Genomic DNA, 21,551 nt, shown 5'->3' on the forward strand with positions numbered 1-21,551 from the left:
AAGAAGCAAAAAACATTCAAATATGTACAAAAATGGCACAGGAACCACAAGGGCAAATATAGCTGTAGATTTTATAGGGTTTATTGTATTTATTTTATGATTCATGCATGAAAATATACTATTTGTGGATTACCATTTTATTGTGCTAAAATGATTTAAAGCATTGAAGTTACTGTAACTTGCCTAGAGCAAGGTGAATAGGTGAGGAATAAAAAAATAAATACATTTGCTAACACTGGCCACCTATCTCAAATTTCCCCCTTACTTCACTTTTTCTTTGACCCTGCAATCAGCAAATCACCTACCTGTATCCAGGCCCTGTGCAAGTGGGTGGCAGCAGTTAGTCATACTGGCAGTGGTCCGCAATGCCAAAAAAGAAGAGGAATTGCAGGCAGCCAGAGGAGAGTGAATGTGTGAGCGTGTGTGTTCCCCTCCTTTCCCCCCCTTTAATCCATGACAATCTCTGGGCATCTGGAAATAAAAAGTTGCCAGGTATAGGGAGAGGGATATATTTATTTTTTACAAATTAAAATCCTTGTTTGTTTTACATTATTACTTGCTGTTTGATACGTCTGCTGTTTTGAAATATTAATTGGTGTTTGGAAAATTTTGGATATTCTATTTGTTAACTGGTTTGAAATATTTATTATTTTTATGAATATGATTTTACTATTATGATCGATGGTTTATATTTCTTTATTTTGCTGTTTAATGTTTTATGAAGAATGGTAATAACATAGTAATGACGGCAGAAAAAGACCATATGGTCCATCTAGCCTGCCCAGCAAATTTTAACGGTAGTAGCTGCCGCTCCATGCTGATTACCCCCAAGCTTTATGTTAAGGGTAGTAATATTTACAATCAAAATCAAGCAACTGTCAAATATTTCTGTTTTTCCATTGCTGCTCTGCATTTAGAAGCTGGCTTGTTATGGGTTCCAGTTAAGTTTTTTCCATGTTTCTATTTTTACTTTCTGGTCTCTTTACTCTGTATTTGGTCAAGGTCTGTCTGTGTTTTGCAAATGTGAGGTGAGGTATTCTGCTGGCATGTTTTTGTACAGGGATCTATATTAGTCTGATTTGTTCTGTTTTCCTAATAGAAGGTATATTGGTGTTCTAGGGCCTGGTGTAATATGTGCAGTGCTGCTTTTCATAAATAACCCACACCCAACACTTATTACACAAGGTATAATTCCATATGAGTTCCAAGTGTCTTTTTTGCAGAGTTTTCTGGTTGGCACCACAGCAGTGCATGTAAATATAATATGAACTGAAAGGTGCAACTACAAAGGTTAAAAGCATACAAAAGGTGTAGAAATAGTTAGAAAATACCATCTTAGAAGCACAATCCAGATATATTCCACACATTAAGAAAGGTGGAAGGAAGGCTAAACGATTACCGGCATGGTTAAAAGATGAGGTGAAAGAGGCTATTTTAGCCAAAAGACCTTCCTTCAAAAATCTGAAGAGGAATCCATCTGAAGAAAATAGGAAAAAGCATAAGCACTGGCAAGTTAAATGTAAAACATTGATAAGACAGGCTAAAAGAAAATTTGAAAAGAAGTTGGGCGCAGAGGCAAAAACGCATAAAAACTTTTTTAAACATATCCAAAACAGGAAGCCTGTAAGGGAATTGGTGGGACAGTTAGATAATCAAGGGGTTAAAGGCCATTGCAGAAAGACTAAATGAATTCTTTGCTTCGGTGTTTACTGAAGAGGATGTTGAGGAGATACCCATTCTGAAAACTGTTTTCAAAGGTGACAATTCAGATGAACTGACCCAAATCATGGTGAACCTGGAAAATGTAGTAGGCCAGACTGACAAACTGAAGAGTAGCAAATCACCTGGACCAGATGGTATACATCCCAGGGCTCTGAAAAAACTCAAAACTGAAATTTCAGACCTACTACAAGTAATTTGTAACCTATCATTAAAATTACCCGCTGTATCAGAAGACTGGAAGGTGGCCAATGAAACCCCGATAAAAAGGGCTCCATAGGTGATCTGGGAAACTACAGACCAGTAAGCCTGACTTGAGTGCTCCGAAAAATCAAGGAAACTATTATAAAGAATAAAATCATAGAACACATAGATAGACATGATTTAATGGGACACAGCCAGCAAGGATTTACCACAGGGAAGATGTTTTTTTGAAGGGGTGAATAAGAATGTAGATAAGGGCGAACCAATAGATGTGGTGTATTTGGATTTTCAGAAGGCATTTGACAAAGTCCCTCATGAGAGGTTTCTAAGAAAATGAAAAAGTCATGGGATAGGAAGAGATGTCCTTTTGTGGATTGCAAACTGATTAAAAGACAGGAAACAGAGTAGGATTAAATGGTGTGTTTTCACAGTGGAAAATTGTAAACAATGGAGTGCCTCAGAGATCTGTACTTGGACCGGTGCTTTTTAATATATTTATAAATGATCTGGAAAGAGGTATGATGAGTGAGGTGATCAAATATGCAGATGATACAAGATTATTCAGAGTAATTAAGTCACAAAAAGACTGTGATAAATTGCAGGAAGACCTTGCGAGACTGGAAGATTGGGAGTCCATATGATAGATTAAATATAATGTGGAAGGGTGCAAGATGATGCATGTAGGGAAAAATAACCCATGCTGTAGGTACACGATGTTAGGTTCCATTTTAGGAGTTACTACCCAGGAAAAAGATCTGGGCATCATAGATATTACATTGAAATCACTCGGTGTGCTGTGGCACTCAAAAAAGCAAACAGAATATTAAGAATTATTAGGAATGGAATGACAAAACAGAGCATGTCAAAATACCTCTGAATCACTCAATGGTTAAACTGAACCTTAAATACTGTGTGTAATTCTGGTCACCACATCTCAAAAAAGATATAGTCGCATTGGAGAAAGTACAGAGAAGAGAGACCAAAATGATAAATGTCATGGAACAGCTCCCCATGAGTAAAGGGTAAAGAGGTTAGGGCTGTTCAGCTTGGAGAAGAGTCGGCTGAGGAGGGGATTTGTTAGAGGTCTACAAAATCATGAAAGGACTTGAACGGGTAAATGTGAATGTTTCTTTCAGCTAATATACTAACTAGAGGGCATGCCATGAAGTTAGCAGGTAGCACATTTAAAACAAACTGGAGAAAATTCTTTCACTCAATGCACAATTAAGCTCTGGAATTTGTTGACAGAGGATGTGGTTAAGGCAGTTAGTGTAGATGGGTTTAAAAAAAGGTTTGAATAAGCTCCTGGAAGAGAAGTCCATGAACTTCTATTAATCAATAGGGAATAGCCACTGCTTGGGGCCAGTATTAGTAACATGGGATCTATTTAATGTTTGGGTACTTGCCAGGTATTTGTGACTTGGTTTGGCCACTGTTGGAGATAGGATACTGGGCTTGATGAACTCTTGGGTCTGACTCAGTATGGCATATCTCATGTTCTGAGTAGCGACCAAAAGAAGATCGGTAAACACCAAGGATTCTTTATTAGCACAAACAGTCATAAAAAGCCCGACTCAGGCAGAATTTCGCTCTATTCTGAGCTGCTACAGGGGCAATGATGGTACTGCTGTATGGAAGGTGGTCTACTTGCTGCAATCATATAAAATGGAACACAGCTTGAAGATTAACCTGTTTGAGCAAGGTTTGAAAAATGATACCAGTGGTTGCCTATTTGCAGCAATTCATAAGGATTCCATATTCACAGCTTCCTTAACATCCATGTAGTATACTGTAAGTGCCAGGAAATGAAACCACCGCAACCAACGCTTGCCGACCGGAAATATACTACTTTTCAATGTTCTGTTTCATGTAAAATTTGTTATAAATGTATAATTTAATTGTGTGTGGGGGGGAGAGTTGGGGGTGTGCGCGTGTGTGGGGGGGCAGAGTTGGGGGTGCGCGCGTGTGTGTGGGGGGGCAGAGTTGGGGGTGCGCGCATGTGTGTGTGGGGGCAGAGTTGGGGGTGCGCGCGTGTGTGTGTGGGGGCAGAGTTGGGGGTGCGCGCGTGTGTGTGTGGGGGCAGAGTTGGGGGTGCGCGCGTGTGTGTGTGGGGGCAGAGTTGGGTGTGCGCGCGTGTGGGGGGGGAAGAGTTGGGTGTGCGCGCGTGTGGGGGGGGGAGAGGTGGGTGAGAGTGGGTGGGCGCGTGTGGGGGGGGAGAGTTGGGTGTGCGCGCGTGTGGGGGGGGGGAGAGTTGGGTGTGCGCGTGTGTGTGTGGGGGGGGAGAGTTGGGTGTGCGCGTGTGTGTGGGGGGGGAGAGTTGGGTGTGCGCGTGTGTGTGGGGGGGGAGAGTTGGGTGTGCGCGTGTGTGTGGGGGGGGGAGAGTTGGATGTGTGCACGTGCGTGGGGGGGGGGGGGGGTTGGGTGTGCGCGCATGTATGTAAGACTAAGGTTTGCTTAGGTTACCTAATACCCTACCACTAACCACATATTCAGTGGAGGCAGGGGGGTTACTTTTTAAAAATATACATTGCTGAAGCGATCTGGCGCTGTTCTTGACGGGCCTGGGACAGAGACTGAATGAATTGGATGGGGGTGGGGGCAGCACAGTAATTGTTTGCAAAGGTCAGCAAAAAAGCTAGCACTGGCTAGCATTTGATCTACCCTCAACTGTCACCCTGCCATAACCTGCATTCATTTTCTTGAGTAACAGACCACCATTCTTCTTCTCAACACTATTTTCTAAAGCTTACTCGGAACCTGGCTAATAAGGAGAAATTTCTTACCTGTTAATTTTCTTTCCATTACTCCTGCTATATCAGTCCAGTCATCACAGGTGGATTGTTTCCCCCTACCAGAGATGGAGGCATAGAACAGTGTTTCCCCAGCCTCCCATCAATGCCACTACTTAGGGGTGATGCAGCTCAGAGGGAATTCAGAATACAAGTGACAAAAGCTCTAAAACAAACCAAACATGAAGAATCCAAAAATTCAAAAAAGGAAAATTAGTTCTTACCAGATAATTTTCATTCCTGTAGTACCAAGGATCAGTCCAGACTGCTGGGTTATGCCTCCCTTCCAGCAGATGGAGTCAGAGAGAAAAACTGAAAAGCACCTCCCATATAACCCGGGGTACTCCCTGCGATCCTTCAGTATTATCGATATCAAAGCAGAATGAACTTACTAATGATAAAGAGGAGCGTGTAATAGAACAATCGCTAATACGCTTTTGCAACCAGTGACTAGACCAAGTTAAACAAGGAAACTATTTAACAACATGACTCAGGCGTCAACAATCTGTGGAAAAAACAGAACAGAGAAACTACTGACTGGACTCTCCTACGTACGGGCGGGCGTCTGGACTGATCCTTGGTACTACAGGAACGAAAATTATCAGGTAAGAACTAATTTTCCTTTCCCTGTACGTACCAGGATCAGTCCAGACTGCTGGGATGTACCCAAGCCGCCTTAAATAGGGTGGGTCCTGGAGAGTCCTGCACGAAGAACACTACCGCCAAAGGAATCCACCGCGGGATCCCTGACATCCAGCCGGTAATGCCTAGCAAAAGTGTGCAAGGACTTCCACGTAGCCGCCCGACAAATCTCTTGCGGTGATACACAATGACTCTCCGCCCATGACACGGCTTGAGCCCGCAAAGAATGTGCCTTAAGACCTTCCGGCACTGGGCGCCCGCAACCGATGTAGGCAGAAGCAATGGCGTCCTTCAACCATCTTGCAATAGTAGTCTTCGAGGCCTGAGACCCTCTCCTAAGCCCGTTGCACAAAACAAAGAGATGATCTGAGCGACAAAAAGGATTAGTGACCTCCAAGTAGCGCAATAGAACCCTACGGACATCTAATCGCCGCATCGGAAAAAGCCGGTAACTCGACGGATTGGTTGACATGAAACGCAGATACCACCTTAGGCAAGAAGGAAGGAACGGTGCGAATAGAGACACCCGAATCCGAAATCCGCAGAAAGGGCTCCCGACAGGAAAGGGCTTGCAGTTCCGAAATCCGACGGGCCGAACAAATCGCCACGAGAAACACCGTCTTGAGCGTCAAATCCTTAAGGGTCGCCCGCTTCAAAGGCGGATCCACAAAGAGCCCGAAGGACCAAGTTCAAGCTCCAAGACAGACAGACCGCCCGCACGGGAGGCCTCAAATGCTTGGCCCCCTTTAAGAATCTCACCACATCCGGATGCGCTGCCAACAGCTATCCCCTCAATTTTCCCCCGGAGACTGGCCAGGGCCAAGACCTGAACCCGGAGCGTACTGTAGGACAACCCCTTTTGCAATCCAGCTTGCAAAAAGGACAACAAGTGAATGATAGAGGTCCGGCGAGGGGACAAGTTGCATTCCTGGCACCAAGACTCAAAAACCTTCCAGACTCGAACATAGGCAAGTGAGGTGGAGGTCTTTCTAGCCCTCAACAGGGTAGACACCACTGCATGTGAATAGCCTTTTCGCCTTAACCTCCTCCTCTCATAAGCCATGCCGCTAGACAAAAGCGATCTGCCTGCTCCAAAAATACTGGACCCTGACGTAGGAGGTAGGGTAGATGACCGAAGCGCAGCGGGCCGTCCACCACTCGGTTGATTAGGTCGGCGAACCAAGGCCTCTGCGCCCACTCGGGCGCTACCAGAATCACTGGACCCCGGTGGTCTTCTATGCGACGGAGCACCTTTCCTATCAGGGGCCACGGAGGAAACACATACAGAAGAATGTCTGGAGGCCAAGGGAGGACCAGGGCATCCACTCCTTCGGACCCATAGTCTCGCCGATGACTGAAGAAGCGAGCCGCTTTGGCATTACGATGAGTCGCCATCAAGTCGAGGTGGGGGGGCCCCCACCGTCACAATATCATGTCCATCGCTTTGTCCGACAGTTCCCATTCTCCGGGATCCAAGATCTTTCGGCTGAGAAAGTCTGCTTGAACATTGTCTACGCCGGCGATATGAGATGCTGCAATCCTGTCGAGATGGCGCTCCGCCCATCTCATCAAGCGGTCGGCCTCGTCTGCCACGGGACGACTCCTGGTGCCCCCTTGCCGGTTTATGTAGGCCACCGCGGTGGCATTGTCGGACAGAACTCGTACTGCCTGGTCGCGCAACATTGGTAAGAAGTGTTGGAGGGCTAGGCGGACCGCTCTGGTCTCCAACCTGTTGATGGACCACCACTGTGCTTGGGCCAGCGTCCAAACCCCTTGTGCCGACCTCGACTGGCACATTGCCCCCCAGACAGGCTGGCATCGGTCGTGACCACCATCCATGGAGGACTCTCGAGACAGATCCCCTTCAACAGGTGGTTCGGATTCAGCCACCATTCGAGGCTGGACCTGGCCGGCTCGAGGAGTGGTAGGGGAATCTGGTACTCCTCCGACCTGGGATCCCAATGCGAGAGTAGTGCTCTTTGCAAGGGTCGTAAATGAGCGAGGGCCCAGGGAACCAGCTCCAGGGTAGACGCCATATATCCAAGCACCTGCAAGTAGTCCCACACCACCGGGCAGGGAAGAGAGAGCAAGCGGCGGATTCGCGATATCAACCGGTCCATGCGTTCGATGGGTAGGGAGACTCTTCCCGCCCGTGTATCGAAGCGAGCCCCAAGGAACTCCAGTACCTGGGTCGGGACGAGCTGGCTCTTGGCAAAGTTGACAACCCAGCCCAGAGACTGAAGTCGAGCTATCACCGAACTGACCGCCGTCCGGCAAAGCTGCTCCAATTTTGCCCGAATAAGCCATTCGTCCAGGTAGGGGTGCACCAAGATGCCTTCCCGACGCAAGCTTGCCGCTACCACCACCAACACCTTGGTGAACACTCGAGGCGCCGTTGCCAGCCCAAACGGTTGGGCGCGAAACTGAAAATGTTGTCCCAAGATCATGAATCTGAGAAACCGCTGATGCCGACTCTGTATTCCTATGTGAAGATACGCTTCCGTCAGATCCAAAGAAGCAAAAAATTCGCACTTGTGGACCGCGGCAATGACGGACCGCAACGTCTCCATCCGAAAATGAGGTACCCGTAATGCTCTGTTGACCTGTTTGAGATCCAGGATCGGGTGGAAGGATCCATCCTTCTTGGGAACCACGAAGTAAATGGAGTACCGCCCGGTTCGGTGCTCGGCCGGAGGGACCGGCACAATGGCTCCCAAAACCCGTAACCGGTCCAAGGTCTGAAGTACCGCCCGTCGCTTGTGCATCGGCCCGCAAGGGGATATTAGGAAAAAATCCCGGAGGGGACAAGCAAAATCCAACGCGTACCCGCGATCTATAATATCTAGAACCCACTGGTCGGAAGTAATCTTGACCCATTCCTCGTAAAACTGAGATAACCGACCCCCGATGAATGGGACAGAGGAATGGGTCGGCGTCCCTTCATTGTGTAGTCTTGCTAGTGCTGGCAAAGGCGTGGGTTCTGGCCCGCGGAGGCCATCTGCCTCGAAAGGAAGACGACCAAGACTGAGCCCTGGACGCCGACTGCCTGGGGGTATAGCCAGACGCCCCCGTAGTGGAGCGAAAGCAACGCTGACCACGAAACCGGCCACGGAAATTACTGGCGGAACAAGCCCCTCGAGGCTTGTCCTCAGGAAGTTTGTATACCTTATTGTCCCCCAAGGCTCTGATAAGCTGTTCTAGCTCGTCGCCAAACAGCAACTTACCTCGAAAGGGAAAGGACCCAAGCTGAGCTTTAGAAGAGGAGTCGGCGGACCAGTGTCTGAGCCACAGCAGCCGGCGAGCCGAGACCGCAGAGGACATAGTGCGAGCCGAGGTCCGTAGTAGATCATAGAGGGCGTCTGCCGTATAGGTGACAGCCGATTCCATACGCGCCGCCTGTTCAGCCTCCCCCGCAGGGAGAGCCTGTGATGTCAACATTTGCTGAACCCAGCGGAGCAAGGCACGTTGCATCAAGCTGCTGCAGACCGCCGCTCGGACTCCTAGGGCGGAAGCCTCAAATACACGCTTGAGCAACGCTTCCAGCTTCCTATCCTGCAAGTCCTTGAGGGCTGTGCCCCCCGTCACCGGGATGGTGGTGTGCTTGGCGATGGCTGTAACAGCGGAATCCACCCTGGGGACCTTCAGGAGTTCCAGTGTCTCATTAGGGAGGGGGTATAGCCTCTCCATTGCTCTGGTTACCCTTAATGAGGCTTCCGGGGCTTCCCACTCCTTGGAAACGATCTGCGAGAATTTCGAATGGAACAGAAAGGTCTGTGGGGGATCACGCAGGCCTGCCAACGCCGCATCCCCCGTAGACACCTCTGACGAACTCTGAGACACGGGGAGCTCCAGCTCCTGCAGCACATACAAAATTATAGGATTAAGCTCCTCCCTGTGGAATATCCGTAGGACCTGCGGATCATCGCCCTCCACTTGGGAGGCGGAATCACCCTTATCATCCAGGGCAAAAGGATCCGGGATACCCGGATCCACCGGGTCCGCTAGATCAGGATCCCCGGGCTCCCCCGGGTCCTCGGAATCAGGCACCCTGTGCTGCGACTGGCTCCCGGAGGCCCTCGGGGCTTTGACTGGAGCGGGAACGCTGTCATCCCAGTCAGATTCCGCCTCTAAATAAGCCTGATGCATCAACAAAATAAACTTAGAGAAAAAAGGTGTCCGTCGCTTTAAGGGCCCCCCCCCCCCCCGAAGGCCTGGGCGCCGGGGGGGCAGGCCCTACCGGCGAACCGCGGGGTCTGTGAGGCAGGGAAAGTGGAGGGGGAAGATACTCCCCCTCATCCGAAACGCCTTCTTCCCCGCTGAAGGCAGTCAAAATGGCCGCCGCTCCCGCGCTAATCGGGAGCGAGCTAGGCCCCTGCCCTCCTGACACGTGGTCCCCATGCGGCTGCCGGCGGTGCGAAAAAGTTGCCCCCCCCCCGCCAAAACTCCGCTTTGTGAAGGCCCCTCGCCCCCGGGGAGACACCGGGAGCAGAGGCCTTCACGGGAGAACCGGATCCCCGGCTCTCCACAAGAAACGCAAGCCGTGCCACGAGGCATGAAGAAGCAGCCGGGTGGAAGACTCCACCCCCTCCGGAGGCCCGGGAGAAACAGCAGGCGCGGCCGGTAACTTTGTTTGTTTTGTTGTTGTTTTTTTTTTTTAAATCGCGATCAGGCTGCGGGCAATGGCTTCTGGGGGCAGAGAAGGAAACGTCTCTGTTAGAGGGGGAGAGTGACCGGCCCACTGGTGAATCCTCCCCCTCTGCTCACCGGGCCCTAGTTACCAAATTCCGGGAAGAAAAAAGCAGGACCGAGCCCTGCCCTGCCTGCTCAAAACTGGCTGCTAGCACTTGAGATGTTCCTGAATCTTTTTTTTTTTTTAAACTAAGGATATATAAATTTAAAATGACCTAGTCACCAGTGCAGTAAACCAATTATAATTATTAATATCTCTTTTTTTTTTTTTTTTTTTTTGTAAGCAAACCTGAAGGGCCACAGCCCCAAAGAAAAATGCCAGAGATCAGGACCGCAGGGAATGCCTCTCAATCTGCTGGAGTCAGAGGAAATACTGAAGGATCGCAGGGAGCACCCCGGGTTATATGGGAGGTGCTTTTCAGTTTTTCTCTCTGACTCCATCTGCTGGAAGGGAGGCATAACCCAGCAGTCTGGACTGATCCTGGTACGTACAGGGAACTGCAAAAAAAAGTTAACCTGAGAAGAAAATCCTCTTTAGTCCTTATCAATCCAGATATGAATAAGAAAGAGCTGTCTAAGAGGAAGGATGAAAAGGAGACAAGAACAATGCACAGCTATGCTACAACTAAACCACTGGCTGACCAAGACTGATACCCTGTTTTCCAGGAGGATCCTGGGCTGGTGTAGCAGGACTAATAGAAAGAAAATTAACAGGTAAGAAATTTCTCCTTCTATTTCATAGTCCAGTCATCACAGGTGGAAAGTACAAAAGCCCCACAGATCTGGGTGGGAAGGAAAGAGGGCCACTTTAAGAACTCCAGCCTTGTAAGAAGAGTCCTCTTTGGCCAAAACATCCAACAGATAATGTTTCACAAAGATATGCAAGGAAGATCAAGCGGCCAGCCTGCAAATGTCTGCAGGCTTAATTACATGTGTCTCTGCCCAAGAGGAAGATTGCTCTTCGGTAGAGTGCGCTCAAAACTCAGGGTGGCTTTCTGCCATAGAGCACATAGGCTGAGACAACTGCTTCTTTGATCCAGCACGCCTGAGTACCATTGGAAGTGGCCTTCCCTTGATGCGGCCCCCCCAAATAAGATGAAAAGCCTATCAGACTTACAAAAAGCATTAGTTACTTCCAGATAACCGATCAGTACTCTATGGACTTCCAAACATCTTAGAGACTTGAATTCGTTCCCACACCTCATGAGAAAAGGCAGGAAGAGAAATTGCTTGATATGAAAGGCGGAATTCACTGTCAGAAGAAACGAAAGCACCAGTCGAAAGGCAACTACATCCAAAGAAATGACAAGAAAAGGGTCACGACAAGACAAAGCTTAGATCTGCAAAATACGATGAGCAGAGCCAATCGCCACCAAGGCCTTCAAAGACATCTTTAAGCGATGCAGATTTTAATGATTCAAAGGGAGACACTGTCAAGGCCCACAGGAGCAGGTTAAGATCCCACTGGGAAAATAGAGGACAAAAAGGAGAATACAGCTTTTTAAACCCCCCCCCCCCCCAAAAAAAAATGAGACACATCTGGGTGGGCTTCCACAGAAACACCACCCAGAGATGGCAGCTACCTGCAATTTTGTGGAATTCAGGATCAGGCCCTTTTCCAGACCCCTCTGGAAGAAGGCTATGATACAAGGAACCTCAGACTGCAAAGAAGATTCTGAATTACTCTCACAGAATATCTAAAAAAAAAAAAAAGCTAGACTCAAAGATAGGCTAGTGAGGTCAAATTTTTTCCAACCCTTCAACAGTGTGGAAATCATGGAAGAGTAGTCGTCCCTCTTTAGAAACTACTTCTGCTCAAGAGCCAAGCCATAAAACAAAATGGAGCCAGATCCTCCATGACCACCAGAACCTGAATCAGAAGACCTGGGACCTCCGGAAGTTGCAGAGGTCGATCCAAGTGCAGGCTCATCAGATCTGTATATCAAGGCCTTCATGGCCAATATGGCACCGCTAGGATCACCCAATTGCTTTCCAACTCCACCCTGCAAAGAACCCTGCTGATGAGAGGCCAAGGATGTCAGATGTAAAGAAGCTTCCCCACAGTCTAAGGCTGAACCAAAGCATCATTGCCCATGGTGCTAGGTTCCCTTTGATAGCTGAACCATTGATGGATCTTGGCGTTCCTTCAGATCTATGTGAGGAATTCCTCATCGCAGAATTATGAGGTGGAAGGCCTGCCAACTCAGCTCCCACTCCCATGAATCTATAAGGGTCCTGCTGAGGAAATCCACCTGCATGTTCTCCTGATCCACAAGGTGGGCTGCAGACAACAGTTGATTCTACTCCACCCTCAGGAAGAGCAAGTTGTTTTCCTCTGACACTCCCCAACTCTTGGTGCTCCTTGTCTGTTCACGTAAGCCACATTGTTGCACCTGTCCACCTTACCCTTGAGAATGGGAAGAAAGTGCTGCAGTGCTATCAGATTGCCCTGGTTTTCAATCTGTCGATCGACCAGGTGGCCTCTTCCTGGGACCAAAGTCCCTGAGCCACTTGGTGCATGCAATGAGCTCCTCAACCTGTCAGGCGGGTGTCTGTCGTAACCTGGATCCAGGAAGGCATGGACAGACCGATTCCCCCCACCCCCGGAGCAGAGCAAATGAGAAAGCACCATTCACCAGTGAAGGGAGTCCGCAACTGAAGCTGGTAGAGGAAGTTGGATTTTGTAGTCCTGAGATTGAGGGGACCTCAGACAGAAGGGAGAACTGCAACAATCTCATACGAGCCCTGGCCCAAGGGAGCACGTTCAGCCTCACCACCATTGAACATAGAAGCTTTAAATAGTCCCAAGCTTTTGAGGGGGGGGGGCATAGAGCGATCAACCTATTCACTCTTTCTTCTGAAAGAAACACCTAGCTGATTTGTGTGTCAAAACATGCCCCCACAAATTCTAGAGATTAAAGGACTAAAACTTGCTGTTTGTGAAACTGAAAACCCAGTCCAAGCCTTCTAAGACATGGACCACCCGGCCAGATACTAGACTCATTTCCTAATGGGACTTTGCCCAGATCAGCCAGTCATCCAGATAGGGATGGACCATAATGCCTTTGTGCCTCAGAAAAGCTGCAACAACCACCATAACCTTGGTGAAGACATGTGGTGTCATTGCTAGGCCAAAGGCAGCACTTGGAACTGGAAATGTTCCTGCAAGATGCAAAAGCGGAGACACTTCTGATCTTTTCCAACAGATCTAAAGAACAAAGGTACTTTCCATATCATACAGCCAAGAGAACAGAACAGAGCATTGCCATCCATAAATGAGAGTCCCGCAGGCTGCAGTTTACTTTAAGATCCAAGATAGGGAAAAAGGAACCATCCTTTTTGAGCACCACAAAACAGATTGAATACTGGCCAAGTCCCCACTCAGAGATGGGTATAGGAATTACAGCCTTCAAAAGCTCCAGCTTTATCAGTTTCATGGACTGCATGCTATCTGACCAGAGAGCAACAGGGAGAGACCGTAAAAGTGTCAGGAAAAGGTTGCTACAGATCCAATGCATACCTGATGCAAATGGTCTCTTACACCCACTGATCCAGTACAACTACTGCAAACACCCACCTACTAGGGTCATCAGAGAGTGAACCCATTGAAACTCATGTGGACCTTCGGACCCAGTGGAAGATGCTAAGTCAAGCCTTGGCTTTCAGAAGGCTTGACTCATCTCTTTCCACTGGGACCTGCCTTGGGAAAGCTGCCATTCAAGGGTAACCTGCTTTTTAGTGAAGATCTGGAGCAGGCAGTAAAGAATCTGGGAGAGACAAAGCCCCAGAGGCTTCCAGAAGATAAGAAGTGGTCCTTTTATAGGGCTGGCAAGAGTGGCACAGCTCCTGGATTCTAGGTGCTATAGGCTGTGGAAACAAAAAGAGAGAAAAGAATAAGAGAAGGATTGTTTTCCCAGTCTATAGCACCTACAATCCAGGAAATGTGCCCAACCCTTGCCAGCCCTATAAAAGAACTGCTCTTTATCTTCGGGAAGCCACTGGGGCTCTGACTCTCCCAAATTCTTTACTACCTGCTCCAGATCTTCACCAAAAAGCAGTTTACCCTTGAATTGCAGTTTCCCCAAGCACGACTTGGACCAAAAATCTGCTCCCCAGCTGTGAAGGCAAAGTAATCTCCGAACAGCAACAGACAAGGTTACTGATCAGGAAGAACTGCAGAGAAGATCATACAGGGTGTCTGTGAAAAAGATAATGGCTGATTCCATGTGAGCTACTGGATCCAGCAAAGATGGGCTCACATGACAAGAGCTGAACAAACAGAGACTTGAACTAATATAGCCAAAGGAGAAACAAATGTTTCAAGGCAAGCTTCATTTTCCTTTTCTAGGGATCTTATAAAGACATACTCCCTTCCACTGGGATGGTGGTACTTATAGAGGCCATCATTACCAATGCATCTACCATAGATGACTGGAAAAAAAGAAAATAAAAAAAATCACTGGCGCATAGCCTGAGGGAGAAGATATAACTTTTGCAAAAGCTTCACACTCTTGAGAGCAGATTCCAGGGACTTCCACTTGGTCAGCATCATGATCTCCAACTCAGGGTGGAGAGTAAAAGGCCCTAGTGGTCTTACGAATCCCCTTAATAATGGGATCCCAAGCCAGGGTCTTCTCCAACTTAGCATCTTTGAAAAAGAGGCACGATACCATCTGTTCAGGGATACCACCATTCTCATCCTTGTGGAAAAGTATAATCACTCTGTCCTCTGATCTGGGAAGGACTTCACACTCTTCTAGGGAAACAGAGCAGGCCTTGTCCAACTGCTCCTCTGGTATATCCTGAACCTCCACCCAAGGTGGTATAGGAACATCCGAAGCCCCCCTGACCCGCTTGTGAAGGACCTCCAATGCCAAAGATGGAAGACTGACCTCTGTGGGTTTGGGGGACTCTCCAGACACAAAAGGCCTGGTGGAAGAACCAGAAAATCTCCCAAGAAAAATCCCCCCAAAGTCCCAGGAGGGGGAAGAAGCAGTCGGGGAAGATGAAAAACCCAATGGCAGTAAGCTTGAGGAAGCCTCGGCCCTCCCCTCTAACATTGCCAATGCTAAAGGAAGATGGCCGGGACCCACAGGGTCTGCAGACAAAATGGTTACCTCCTCTGCAGTTCTCGCTGAGGCCTGTGTGCGAGGGATGCCTGCAACTTCAGATATCTGCCAGTCCCTCAGCTAATAGAGAGGTGGTGCAGGCTCCCAAGGCTGCTGCATGTAAAGTATTTCCCAGGATTTCTCCTACTCAAATGCAGGCTACAGATAACGGGCCTTTACCTGAAGACTTATGCCAACCCATACAAGTGCTGCATCTGCAGCTGTGGTCAGATTTCTCCATCGGGCATCCCCCTGAGAGCCCCCCCCCCCCCAAGGACAAAATGGAATGCTCAAATGCTCATTTGAAACAGACTTGAAGATTCAAGACTGCTCTGAGAACCAACACATGTTTGATGGTATGGAGTCAGGACTGTCCACGGCTCTTAGGGAAAAGAGTTGCTTCAGTCTTTAGTACAATGGAAAACCAAGCGAATTGTGCTGTGCAGTCATTTGTTGATCATGAGGAATTCAATTTCTGTCCATGCACCCCACTAAACTCTTTGTTCTATCAGTGTGGTCAACAAAAAATTCACCTGTCCAATCCACCTCTTTATCAAGGCTGAAAACAATCCTGCCGTGCACTGGTCAACAATGTGTAGGCACATATTTAGACAGAAGTCAACAAAGAGCATTCATTTTCAAATCAACTGACACACAAAAAATGAAACTTTAGAGAATAGCTCTGTGTGTGTTTATGTCTTTACAGCTCGCTGAAAACTGCAGAGTACAATGCCATGGGAAAGATTTTTCACATTCTCACTAGGATCCACACAAAAAGTTACTCACGTGTTTGGAAGAAATAGGTTGTACTCTAGCTTCTGCTAATAGCTGTGAAGAATTGGACTTGTGTCTAGAAGAAAAAAAGTCAAGAGAAGCTGATTTCTTTTCTCCATTTTTACATTACATAGCATCAATATTTTCAAGGGGTATTTAACATAATGGCTGGCAATTTCTTAAAAAAGTTTTCATTATGCAATCACGTTCTGTGCAATAATTCTGAAAATTATCAATGTAAAAAAGCTCATGAGAGCTAAAGGGCCCAGGCAATTATCAATGACAGCAATGGCTTCTAGTATTACTTGTTAACCTCCTGTTTTCTTCCCATGCTGTCTGAGCAGCATCAGAAATAACAGGAAGTGGATAAATGATGATGTAAACCATGAACAGATATGATCAATGATGGCTGCCCAGACCCATTAACAATCACACATACACCTTTTTTAAAATGGTGATTTCCAGCTACTTCAAAATAATTACTGTATTAAACCAAACCATACAATATGAATTTTTAAGCAGGTTGCCAAATTCTATTTTTTGAAAAGGGGCTCTTCAGTATGCAGTTTCTAACTGTATTTGGATTATTTTATTAAATATTCCCAGTACCGATGGTATGTGCAGCAGTCTGAACTGAAGAATCTCAGCGTTCACCTGCAATCTTCTATATAAATAAAAATGTTAAATAGTTTGTACCAAATGGCTAATCTCAGCAACCACTTAACCGATTGCGTTCAAATTTGGACACAAGTTTCACCTCACATACGGCAAGGATCTTCTACACTTACGTTACATATATGTCACACCGGGGGCTGGTAAAAAAGTTTTAAAATTTGGTTCCACAAAACAGCGACATCTGGTGGACGTAAGCGGAAGCTCTTACACCTTGCACAAAAGCTCACACCCCGCACACAAGTGACCAATGTTTGCGATTCACACACCCTCCGAGCAGACACAAATCCACCCTCCTCACACCCCCCCGCACACATGCCAATTGTACTTATTTCACACACCCTCAAAAAACACACAAAAACCCACTAAATACCAGCATGCTACACTGGGAGGCCACTCACATGCCACGTTTGCAATTCCCACACCCTACGAACTCACACACACCCTCCTCACGCACATGACTTTTCTACTTACTGCCCTCAACCTCCGAACGCACGGAAAACTGCAGAATAGTTCGGGCTGCTCCAGCTGGGTGAGGGGACAACACCGCTCCGGGACACATCGCATACACTACGGCTGTCGGCTGCCAGCAATCAAAATGGCGCCGACGGCTCTTTCCCTTACTAGGACACTCGGGAACGCCAATAGCGGCAGTAGCCCATGTGACTTAGTAAGGGCGAGGGCCCGTCTAAGCCATTTTCTGAACTGGCAACCGGCGCACCTTCGCCCTTACTATCTGAGCGAGACGACCGCTCCCATTGCTCCACCTCGAGGGCCTGGCGCCAATACTTCCATGCCGGAACGAACGCCCGTTCCACAGACTACCATTTTTGAAAGGTATAGTCGGGCCTGCAGGGGGGGGGGGGCGTGGGGCAGTTCCGAGATTCTGCAACTCTTGTGGGTTAGTCTATTTCGCCGGCCTGGGGGGGGGGGGGGAAGGGAGGGTGGGGGAGGCTTATATAAACACAACGTTTCTGTGGGGATTACTTTGGGGTGCAAAGGGGGAGGGCACACAAACACATACACAAAATGTGCACCATCTCCGAAAGGTTACAAAACAGCCCTCACCAGGTGGGGAGTCACTGAGGTGACAGTGAGGGGAGGGAGAATGAGGAGGGAGGTAACTGTCAGGGGAAGAAGAATGAGGGGAGAGGTGAGTGTGAGGGGACAGAGTTGGAGTGGGGACAGAGTTGGAGTGGGGACAGAGGAGGGAAGGGGGGGGGGGGGGGACTAACCAAGGGGGAAGAGGATGAGTGACTGAGCTAAATGAGCAAGGGGAAGGGGCAGGGAGGGCAAAGAATCTGACTCAGCCACTGCAACGCGTGGCAGGGGTCCACTAGTTTTATATATAATCGTTTGAGTGGCCAAGAGCAGTCCTAATTTCCTGAAAATAAAAGGATGACCAAATTGAACAAATGGAATTTATCAGTTCAGATAAGAACAATGGCTGTTATTGGTACAGAAGATCCACTTGGTACATGCATGAAGAGGACTTGGGAAACAAGTGATCTCAGGTAAAGATACAACTCATAAGGAAAAGTTAGAACAGAAGAACACAAGATCTGACCTTATGGGCATAACTCGTGGTGGATCAGAAAAATGAGATTATGCATGATCTTTTAAGACACAGGAGAATATTGTTTAACTTCCTGCTGCATGGTGGGACTGGAAATCTTGGACACAGCACATTTGAGAGTGCACACCTTGTCGTCTACATGCTATACCATGGGAGGCTTTAAAGTTTCCATTCTCTTCTTGCTTTGGTGGGGGCTGGGGAATTAGTTTTCATCATTATGGTGACTTTGCAATTACATCATCATGTGAAAGTCATGCCGAGAAACAATCATGAATAATTAGTCATATGAGCATTAATCATTTCCTGGCAGTTAATTTTATGCTTCCAGAAATAATGTATTGCAGAATTTAAATATATTGTGTGATAATATTTTATTTCCCAACTTTTCATTATCAACCTCAAGGTGATTACAAGCCATAAAATACAACAGGAAGTTACAAGTCATTATAACACAAAACTAAAATCTATACCTAAAACATTTCCTAAAACCAAAGTCTGTCCCCTCAGTTCTTAATCCCCTCTTACATTATCTAATGTCATCTATCTTCAACAACAAATAAAAATAAGGTTGCATTAATCTTCATAAGCAATGTCCAAGGAATGCCTGTTCAAAAAGCCAGAGCTTTGCTTTTTTTTTCCCTAAAAGCCAAATATAAATGAATGACTCTAAATGAATATCCAGACGGACTGTTTTCCATAATTATGGAGCTGAACAAGTAAATACCGTTTTGATGGGTCACCTCTAACTTTAACAATGAAGGTGGCAGAATGCTCAATGCTTGTTGCAAGGAACATAAGACCCTTTTCACAGAATGGCACACCAATCTCATATTATATTATATATCTACACCCACACATACATCCAGCGCCAGTGCAAGGGGATTTGTACTAATGCTTAAGGTCACAGAAAATCTGTGGTGTCTCTAGACAGAAGAATTTGGGGGGGGGGGGGGGGGTGGGGGGGTGGGAGCCAAAATGACATTTCTTCATCGCACCCACCTCTATAGCATGGATCCTGCTTTAAAATTGGTTATAAAAAAAATGTTAATAAAAAAGTCCAAAGGGTCTTCTGCGTAATTTTAAAAAGCTGGCCAGTTTCACACTATAAACTTATTTGATAGCCTCATTCAACTAATTCTATATGGCTATGAGAGTGAAGTTTGGAATATATAGGAAGGGACAGAATGTCAATATAAATCCTGCACCTCCAGTTCTGTAACTCTGTGCATCCACTGAAATTCCCCCAAACAATGGAGCTTGGATGTTTCCCTTACAGCTCATCATACTAAAAGATATTTTCAAATTCTGGTGTCACCTCACAGTAACAGCAGCATAAACACCTTCCACTGCCAGACATATTGTGAACTAACACAAAACCCCGCAAAAAAGACACTCAACATCTATACTGCAATCCAATCATAACATAACAGTAATAACACCAAGGACTCAAACAACAATAACCCTACCTGTGAATAAGCAAGGGTAAATATTACACTGGCTCCTAGAATACCAATACACTACCTACTGGGGAAACAAAACAAACCTGATTGCTATAGATCCCTATACAGACACTATATGCTAGCAGAATCTCTCATCATGGTCACACTTACAGAGCAGAGACAGACTCTCAAATACAGAATACAAAATAAAGGAGCACAAATTAGAAAAAACTGAAATGGAAACCCCAAGAAGCCAGACTCTGTATTAACAATGGAAAAACAGAACCACCATTCCTCATAAAACAATAAAAATCAAGAAACAAAGCATCAGTTATAATAGTAAAACCATACTAATAAAAGAATATTTTAAAACTAATAATAAATAGAAATTCAATTAATTAAAATCATATACATTTTTTACAATTTCCCATACACCAATAAAATATTTCAAAACAGCACATATATCAAACACACAATAATTAAAACTAATAAGGATTTTAAAAAGCCCCTGCTCCCATGTATGGATATACATGGGAGCTCTTGATTTCCAGTCACCCTGATATTGTTGAGGATTAGGAGGTTATCCTCTCTCACACATACTCACATGTCCATTCTCTCTCACACATACACTGTCACATACATACACATTCATGCTCTTATACCCAACCATAACCTCTCGCTCTCACAGACACTGACACACTCTCAGGGTGTAAGACACTCTCTCCTCCTCCACCCCCCCCCCACACACACTCTTACTCCCCTGGATTTTCTCATAAACACTCATGCTCTCACTTTTACTGGCTCCCTCACATACACACACACCCAGGCAAGCTCTCAGTCATTCTCACACTGAACCCCAGGCAGGCTCCCATTCATTTTCACACCACTCCCTCCCCATCCCCTAGGCATGCACACATTCATTCTCACACACACAGACCCCCAAGGCAGGCACCAATTTATTCTCACACATATACATACACCACACACAGGCAGGCACCTATTCTCACACACACAAACCCCAGGAAGACGCCCATTCATTCTCATACACAGACACACCCTCAGGCAGGCACCCATGCATTCACACATACATCCCCAGGCAGACTCCCCTTAATACACATACACACACTAAAGGCAGAGACCCCCTCTCTTTCTTTTGCCAGCAACCTCAGAGTCTCTCATATTCCTCTGCTGCCACTGTCACTGCTGCCGCGTGGCTATTGGGGAGGTGCTGATTGCTGCTACTGGCACTGAAGCCCATTCTGCTGCCTCCTCTGTGCAGGCCTCGTGGGCTTCCAGTTCCAGTATGCTGATCTCGTACATTGTGAGATACGCATAGAGAAAGTGCTACTCTTGCACATTCCCAAAGATTACATGTGCCAATCAGTAAAAAGTAATTTTTTTTTTACATTTGCTGTCTGATCTTAGTTTTCTAATTGCTTGGTCACAGGCTTTTTTTTTCCACCTTCCCTTTCTTATTTTTGCCAATTCCTTTTATATATCTCTCACATGCTTTCTCCCATACAATTGTTCATACACAGGCTCTCACTGTCACATGCTGTCACACACACACACACACACAGGCTCCCACATGCTGTCTCTGCAAACATTCAGGTCTTCACTCCCACACACAGTCTCGCAACTCACTCTCACACATAATCACTCAACTCATCTCATACACGCACACATACACACTCTACAGGCCCTCAGCCTCTCTCTCACCTTTGGGCCTCTTCTTTACGGGTCGCCACAGGATGGGCTCTGCAGCGGCCCTGGTCATCTCGGGCCGCGCTGCTCCTCTTCTGCACGCAGCTGATACTCTTCCTCCTTCCTGCCCGCGCGGCTCCGGCAACATTTTTCTTCCAGGGCCATGCAGGCAGGAAGGAGGAGGAGCACCTGCATGTTTAGACGTGACCTTTATCTTCAGGCTGTGGTGGAGTGG

At 47.0% G+C, this 21,551-nt stretch overlaps 1 protein-coding gene across 5 annotated transcripts in view; it reads right to left on the reverse strand.

Annotated features, from left to right (window-relative positions):
- Positions 1 to 21,551, reverse strand: part of ARIH2 (ariadne RBR E3 ubiquitin protein ligase 2) — a 177,853-nt gene that overhangs the window by 66,442 nt on the left and 89,860 nt on the right. For all 5 annotated transcript variants that reach the window (XM_029601273.1, XM_029601272.1, XM_029601271.1 and 2 more), the window contains one exon: positions 15,938 to 16,001. Coding sequence is in view for 3 of the 5 variants with exons in the window: in XM_029601271.1 (XP_029457131.1) it covers positions 15,938 to 16,001 (64 nt within the window). In the remaining 2 variants the exon portion in view is untranslated. The remainder of the gene's footprint in view (positions 1 to 15,937; positions 16,002 to 21,551) is intronic.

This window comes from Rhinatrema bivittatum, chromosome 4, assembly GCF_901001135.1.
Source record: "Rhinatrema bivittatum chromosome 4, aRhiBiv1.1, whole genome shotgun sequence".
Taxonomy (NCBI): Eukaryota; Metazoa; Chordata; class Amphibia; order Gymnophiona; family Rhinatrematidae; genus Rhinatrema; species Rhinatrema bivittatum.